General features: G+C 34.1%; 1 protein-coding gene across 4 annotated transcripts; it reads left to right on the top strand.

Moving 5' to 3' along the window:
- The first annotated feature begins 248 nt into the window (after positions 1 to 248).
- znf706 (zinc finger protein 706) lies at positions 249 to 6956 on the top strand. 4 transcript variants are annotated; one of them, NM_205612.3, is made up of 3 exons: positions 249 to 435; positions 1287 to 1422; positions 6074 to 6956. In NM_205612.3, the coding sequence occupies exons 2-3, from the start codon at positions 1288 to 1290 to the stop codon at positions 6167 to 6169; spliced, it is 231 nt and encodes a 76-aa protein (NP_991175.1). In that variant the 5' UTR covers positions 249 to 435; position 1287; the 3' UTR covers positions 6170 to 6956. The 4 variants fall into 4 exon arrangements, with proteins under 4 accessions (NP_991175.1, NP_001185820.1, NP_001185819.1 ...); NM_001198891.2 differs by having other exon boundaries at positions 1268 to 1422; NM_001198890.2 differs by having other exon boundaries at positions 420 to 812.
- Positions 6957 to 8478: the final 1522 nt, after the last annotated feature.

The following is an 8478-nucleotide window of genomic DNA, read 5'->3' as shown; positions in this document are numbered from 1 at the left end:
CTATTTCCTTATTTTTTTTTTCTTCAGTTTAACTTGATAAAGTTTGTTGTTAACATGCCTTGAAATGTGCTAAAAAATAATTGAAAGCTAGAACGAGATTGTAATATGTATGCTTAAAAGTATGTGTCGCTTACGCTTTTTTATTCCTCGCCAATCTTTTCCGTGATATCCCTAAGGTTGGATAGATTATTCCATCTGTTAACAAAATAAACTAGGCTTACAGTAAAGTCCCTTTTCAGCAAGCATAGATATGTTAGGCAAGTAGGTTATGCTTTGTACTTGTGCAGAGCGCATGTCGCTCTCTAGCGCTCGGTGTTGATGTGGTCATCGCAGGAACTACATGTGAATCGATCTGGGAAGAGCACAGCTGTCACAAGCGTGCGGGACTACATATTACAAGCTCGTAGCTGCTTACGGATCTCATCTGTTCGCCAGGTATGACCATAATATTTAGGTGATAATATAAAATAACAGATAGTCGTGCGATAATAACACATATCAAAGTGGTTTAAGTGTAAATTCGCGCGTCTAAGGACCTGCTGGTTTTGTTAGTGTTTAGCATGCTAACGTTAGCTGGCTAACCATATGGTCTTAACTAACGTTAATCTCAGTATCTTCGCGCACTACCCTACAGGAACTCTTTATGTATCCGATGATTTATATCAGACATGGTTTATAAGCCTCTGTGCGTTGTTTTAAATTCTAAATTATCGAAGTATATCGATGTGTAGTTTGCAATAGTGCTAACAGAGAAGCTAATGGGCTATCCAGCATTGACAGCTAAGTTAGCCCAAAAAAGCTAATATTGAAAGGTAAGGCTCGACAAATTCATCATACAATTCACAATTTTTAAAATGTTAAATAATATAATGCCTGTTAATTGTTTATTTCATTTTATTACATGATTATAAATCTCACCGAGTCTTTTATTCACTGTATTCGGTTATCACTATATAAAGCAACAACATCAGCTGTCTGCCTGTGTTATTATTTTAAACCAAGCCAAAGCAAAACATAATGTACACTGTGCGTGTGTGTGTGTTAGTAAAATAGTATATACTGTAAATGCTGCATGCCATGCTGGTGGACCTTTATCAAACAATATTTTTATTAGCACTATAAATGATGTGGAATTTGGGTTGCTGCAAGATAGCATGCGCACAAACACAGATAAATTGATGTTGTTTATCAGTTGTTGCTTGTTTGTTCTGTACAGCAGGGTATGTAAATCCACTGACTTGTGACTCATGTGTGTTGTTGACGTCAGTTTGTCATCAATCCAACAGAATGGCTCGTGGACATCAAAAAATCCAGTCTCAGCAGAAAAACGCCAAGAAGCAGGCGGAGATCAAGAAATCCAAAGGCCACGACCAGAAGACCGCAGCGAAAGCGGCACTGGTGTTCACATGTGCTGTCTGCAGGGTCAGTGGCAATTATAGCTGGTTATTTTTACCACAACGTATCATCCAGGAGGTTCCTTACAACTGTGTTTTGGTGCCAACTTTTTTAAGCTTATTGGAGTAAATGCTTTATAGACATTTATTTATCAAAACTAAAAGGAAGAACCCATGTTAGCACTGTATATGTCGAGGAGATAATGCTGATTTTTGGTAAGGGTGTGTGTGAGATGAATGTTGGGAAACTTTGTTCTCGTGCTAGAACTTGTTTCTGACAATGAAAGTTATTCAGTGATGGTAACAAATCAGGCTTGTCGGCACACCTTCCACCAATTACAGTAACTTAGAGTCATGCATAAGCATTTAACAGCTTTATGTTACAGTAAAATTGTGTTCGCAGTCACAATCCATTTTGCCTTCATACACTTTTTGGATGGTGTGACACGTTGGTCACATGAAAAACGGTGATTACAAGCTTAATAGTGATAAAAATGTAAATGTATGAATGTATGATTTTTTTTACCTGTACATTAGAAAGTATCATGTTTAATTTTTTTAAGATTAAAAAAAAAATATATATATATATAATATATATATATAATATATATATATATATATACGAGCAATATCACACGAGTAGCAGTGCGATATGGCTTTTTATCGGCACTGGTGGGAGGCGTGCGTTGGCACGAAGCCGCAGGCGAGTGCCTTAGTGCCCCCACCAGTGCCGATATACAGCCATATCGCACTGCTACAATTGTGATATTGGGTTTATACAACAGTTTGACGGCATAATTGTGTATATAAAAATAAAATCAAACATGGAGAGTCTCAAAAACCCTTTTGTATGAGGAACTACTTTCTTCCGGATTCAAATCATAAGCTGACAGTTAAACCGTTGAGCGTACATCTTTTAAACTTTAGATCTGTAGTGTCTGCTTTTTCCTGGCTGTATGTGGGCGGAGTAATACACAAAGGGTAAAGAGGCTGTAGGAGTTCTGATATTGCAGAATATCACACGGCTATCAGCCAATCAGATTTGAGAACCAGACAGAGGAGTTGTGTGAGTGTATATATATATATATATATATATATATATATATATATATATATATATATATATATATATATATATATATATATATATATATATATATATTTAATAATAATATATTTTATTTATTTTTTTTCTTTAACAATGATTTACATAAGACTCCCACTTAAATATAATTAAAGTGTAATTATTTTTATATAACAAAACATCTTGGCAGGCATATTTCAAACATTAATTGTTTGGTGACATATACTAATTAGTATAGTATACTAATTACAATTGATCATTAGTATACTATAAATAAATACAGTAATTTTTATAGAGTTAAAGTCAAAATTATTAGCCCCCCTGAATTGTTCGTTGTTGTTTTTTTGCCCAATGTCTGTTTAACAGGGAGATTTTTTTCACACATTTCTAATAATACTAGTTTTAATAACTAATTTCTAATCACTGATTTACTTTATCTTTGCCATGATGACAGTAAATAATATTTTGCTAAAGAATGAAAAAAATTAAATGGGGGCTAATAATTCTGACTTTAACTGTATTTATTGTCTTACTATACTGCAGACCACTAGGTTTCACTCATTTGTCGGCAACATTTTAAAATAATTTAAAAATGGTTTCTTTTACTAGGGCTGTGCAATTAATCGAAAATCAGGTTTGGATTTCGATTTCTAACGATTATGAAAAACCATTAACCGAGATAAACGATTATTTCGTCATATACCGCCCCTTTTCCAGTTGTACACATTTGTTGCTCTGCAAAGCTCAGTTCCACGTGAAAATGACTAAAAGCATGTACTGTAATGTAACTTTTGCAACACGGGATGCACATTATTCATTGATGTACGTTCGAATCATTCATATATTTTTAAAAGCGTGAAAGAGCACGTGCTGTTGTGTGTGTGCGCCGCGCTTAGCCTCGGACACAGGCTTAGAGCACACACATCTAACGCCATCTTAATGTGAACGCTTTAATGGTCAAATACATGCACATTTGTGTCAGCGCGGTGTTTCTTGGTTATTTATATTAACCCTCTTTTGTGTAATAAACAAACAAGTTGAGAATCAAAAGACACATGAAAGAGAAACTATATCAGAGCCGCACTATTCTTAAAGTGGCGCTATATTCCTGCTGCAGATTAATAAAGGGACTAAGCCGAAAAGAAAATGAATGAATGAATTTGGTATTTCCATCACTCGACCCTTGTGATAACTCAAAAAGAGCATTTTCTCAGGGTGATTGAAATTCAGCAACATTCTACTTGGAGATGAGCTATCTGTAGACCTGCTTTACAGTTAATTTGACTGTGTTTTATAACTGGTAAACTTTGCGTCAGTGATAAAGATCCACAATTAAAAGTTTGATCTAAATTAGGGCTGCGCGATTTTGGATAAATCAGATGTTTTTTTTTTTCTGTGGTATAAACACAGTTTCATGGGATGGTTTGTAAGTCATAAATAGCACTATTTGAGGGTTTTTCTGGGAAGTCTAACGGAGTATTCAGGTACAGAAATTGTATAACTAATATGTAAAAATGCTTTTCTTACTGTTTTGTTTCTTTTATAGTCCAGAAGATGTATCAGTTTTTTCAAGAGTTTTTCTTTAAAACAAGCTAAATTATCTGCCAGTGGGCTAAATTATTTTATTCTCACTTTGAAGATATTTGGACTAGAAACACAACAAAAAATTGCATAACTCATAAATGCTGTATACTACAGTGATTAAATGCAGTTCTGTATCTCCTGCTTAACTATAATTCAGACTTAACATTGGATATCTGAGGCGATGTGATTACTGTGGATGTACACATTGTGATACAGATGCTAAAATTACATATTGTGCAGCCCTAATCTGAATAACTAAAAGCCATTTGACTGCTTCAAATAAAGAGCTTTTTTCATAATTATTGAATTTTGCTAATTTCAACTGGACATAAATCCATTTGTATGGGAGTTTTCATCTTCGTTACATCTTACAGCAGTGCTTCACAACCACGTTCACAGAGGACCACAAACTCTTCACATTTTTCCATGTTATCCTAACCAAACTGGTTAGGTCCTGATTTTTTTGACTCTTGAGACTTGGGTATGACTAGGGCTGTGCAAATAATCAATTAAATTGCAATCTCAAATTAAATTCTTGTGATTAGTTAATAGCAAGAAGCTGCAATATGAGAATTATTTTTTTCTTATTAAAATATTTCCCAAATGATGTTTAACAGAGCAAGGAAATATTCACAGTAATGTCTGATAATGATTTTTTTCTTTTTGAGAAAGTCTTATTTATTTTATTTCGGCTAGAATAAAAGCAGAAAAATATATTTTTTAAAGCCATTTTAAGGTCAAAATTATTAGTCTCTTTAAGCTATACATTTTTTGATAGTCAACAGAACAAACGATTGTTATAAAATAACTTGGGTATAATTACCCTAACTTGCCTCGTTAACCTAATTACCCTAGTTAAGCCTTTAAATGTCACTTTAAGCTGCATAAAAATGTCTTGAAAAATGTCTAGTCAAATATTTACTGTCATCATGGCAAAGAGAAAATAAACCAATTATTAGAAATAAGTTAATAAAACTATTATGTTTAGAAATGTGTTAAATGTCTCTCTGTTAAACAGAAATTGGGAAAAAAATCTACAGCTGCTAATAATTATATATATATATATATATATATATATATATATATATATATATATATATATATATATATATATATAGTATATTTTAAATAAAATATATAATTTTTCCCCACCCAGAGCAAATGACAAATGCGTGACTGTCGGCTGTGTGTCAGTCTTACTTGCAAATTGAGCGAGCACAGTGTTGTTCTGCCCAATCAGAATTTTGCAACTTGACTATGGCCACAATATTAAAAAAGAAAGCAAACAGAAAAAAGCGCTGACGTAAGTGGGTTAATGGCATCTGCTGCTTCCGAAGCAATAATAGACGAATTCATATCAAAGATAAACAGCATTTAAATATATGTGAATATTTTGGTTTCAAAGTCACCGAACAAAAACATGTAATTTATAAAAGCTGTCGCAGAATTATTGCCACGGCTTACAGATTATTGAGCTGAAGCTTGACTACAAAATTATATCGTAAATCAAATCGCAATATCTGTTAAAAAAAAATCGCAATTAGATTTTTTCCCCAAATCGCACAGCCCTTTAGGTTTGACATACAGAGAAATTCAAAACATGCAGTGTTGGTGGTCCTCCAGTAAAGTGGTTAAAAAACACTGTCCTACAGGACTCTTGTTCTTTGAATCCTGATAACAAGCAGAAGAAGCAGGACTGTTTAATCATGCTAAATACATTTTAAGGTTTTTAATTATGCTCTATGCAGTCTATTAAACACACAATGTCATAAAGTGTCTTTGGCGTTTTCAATAAAAACCAAAGGTTGTGTGGTGTCATTAACATGGAGGCACAGTCCATGTCACTAATTTAAAATTGCTTATTCTCTTGACTTCAAAACATTTGGTACAATGTAGGTACATAAGTCAACAAAAAATTAAATTTTTTTGGATATTGTAATGGAAAAACTTTTAAAGGACATCTTTTGGAAGAACATTGAACCTGATTTCCTGAAACCTCTCTGTTTTGCAGTCACAAATGCCAGATCCCAAGACCTTCAAGCAGCATTTTGAGAGCAAGCACCCCAAGAGTCCTCTTCCCCCAGAGCTGGAGGGTGTGGAGGCATGAGCGGCCCACACACACACACACACACCGGACTGGAGGCTGAGTGTATAAAACACCACATCGTAAGAGTCCTGATCTCAGATTTTATTCAGCAGGACACGATCGGCTCTTACCCGAGTTTTATACATGCATCCTCCTCTTCGCCGCAGACATGAATCCCGTGGATCAAAGACTGATGACGTTTGGCTTCCCTCTCAACACTGTTTCAGAGCACTTGCCTTGGCTACGATCAGATCAGTGTATTACCTCAACCTGCACTCACACGCTTTTCTTTTCTCATCTCGCTGGTGTAATTTAACAGATGAAGATGTTAGAGGAACACTACCAGTCAGTTGATCATCGATAATATAAATGTGGTAGTCTCAGACATATTTGTCTGCTTCTTTTGCTTGTTAGAAAAAGTCATAGGTGAGTGCAAATGGATATGGGAACGATTTCCCTCTACTTGACGTTTAGCCTGGGCTGGGAATTTCTCTCTCTTTTTATTTTTTACTTTAATTTTCTTTTTAACTAACTTTGATTTACACCAAAAGAGAAATCTCAATTAGTCTAATACAAACTTGGTTTTCTGTCCACTGTAGACTGGAATCTAATGCGTATTCTGTAAAATCACTGGATGTGCCCGAGGTCACTGTATTCTTAATTTAATGTTGCTGCAGATCTTTTTATTTCTCTTTGGAATTGTCTCAAACAACGTCGCCTCAATGTTTGATATTCCTGCTCAAGCCACCTGGTTTCCACACCAATGTAATATATCTCTTTAATAAAGTTTAACTTTGTTTAAAAAAAAGTTGTGAGGCATGTCTTCGACGCAGCTGCTAAAATCACTGTTGACCATTGTGAAAGTCTAAAAATCTTCATTTAAATATGAGTTCGGTTTAGGAATGAACGTAGAGTTGACAGTGGCAACAGGAAAATGGTTTTTAGGACGATTGCTATGCATCATTACCTTGGCAATAAACAGCAGGTCATTAATCACTGAAGAAGCCAACAGAATCAGGCTTTGTTTTGGATTGTAGTGCATACGGGGCTGTGTTAATTGATTTTCAAACACTAAAAAGTGTCAAACTGTCATTATTTTGCTAATGAGCTATTTCAGAATAATTTAACCAATTAAAATTTACCAATTAAAAAAGATTATTGGTATAAATAAATGAATGTTGGTAAATTACGTTTACATATTTTACTTGATACAATCAAGTTTCTTTTTTAGTGCATGTGCTCAATGAGAGTTACACAGTGATTGTTCTATGCAGTGTTGTCATTAACTAAAACTGTTGAATCCTTTTCATTAATTGAAATAAAAATATGTTGTGTAAAACATGTAAAGGCAGCAATAATAACTTTCTGGCAACTTTGTAAGTACTACAATTTGTAAAACTGAATAGAAAAGAAGTTGAAAGAATACATCAATTAAAAACAAAACAAAATACTTAGAAATAAAATGTAATGCTAAATATTAATAAATGATAAAATCCTAAACCTTAAATAAAGGTATGTTTACTTGAGATGTTTACTGGGAAACTGAACAAAATTGAGTTAGTTGGTATTGGAACAAACATCTGTCCATGTGGAGTGGAAATGGCTCTTGTGTTAAAATTAATTAGTAAGTAGATTTTGGAGCCCATTGAAATAGGATCTCACAAACGTGCTTCATTTTAAGAAAAGAAGACTCCTCTATCGTGTACTTTTGCTTCCCAGTTTTATCTCTCATAATATAAAGCTGCTGTGTGTACGCTTTTAACTTTTTTAAAGCATAAAAATACCATAATATGCTTGCAGATATATGAGAAACATGTTAAGTGAACATACTTGTTAATGTGAAAAAACAATGCTGAAGTCAGATATTCTGTTTTTTTAATGTGTTGTGTGTCGAAACGTCTGTCTTTGTTCTGGTCTCACCCCAGGTTGCCTTGTTGGAAAAGGCTCTCAAAGCATACGTCCGTGACTGAAATGTGATCTCTGGTGGACTGTAGCAGACTCCGAAATGAGATTAAGACTTAGAGTTCCACATGAGGTTATTAATTAGCCAATAATATAAATATTTTGAGCGAAAACATTAGGTGAGCAGGTTACAACATGATGAGATTTGCAGTGATAAACATTTTGGCTGTTTGCACCACGAAACAAACAGAAATTTAAATGCAGCCATTCAGAAGCACAGAAAACTACACTGCACTTCAGCGAAATGGTGAGGTTTACAATCTAATTAATACATATTTAACCTCTTTAACATTATTAAATGTAGATGCTGAATCACGGAGTCACAGTTCTAAAGTTCAATTTCAAACTGTATATTTTTTAAGAACTGA

Source organism: Danio rerio, chromosome 19, assembly GCF_049306965.1.
Source record: "Danio rerio strain Tuebingen ecotype United States chromosome 19, GRCz12tu, whole genome shotgun sequence".
NCBI lineage: Eukaryota > Metazoa > Chordata > Actinopteri > Cypriniformes > Danionidae > Danio > Danio rerio.
Note: the sequence above shows the minus strand (reverse complement) of the source record. Positions and strands in the feature narration are given on the sequence as shown.

What these genes read in the sequence shown, in the direction of transcription:
- znf706 (NM_205612.3), top strand. Translation starts at nt 1,288, where the DNA reads ATGGCTCGTGGACATCAAAAAATCCAGTCTCAGCAGAAAAACGCCAAG. An exon ending in TCACATGTGCTGTCTGCAGG is followed by an intron (nt 1,423 to 6,073) that starts GTCAGTGGCAAT and finishes TCTGTTTTGCAG; the next exon opens with TCACAAATGCCAGATCCCAA.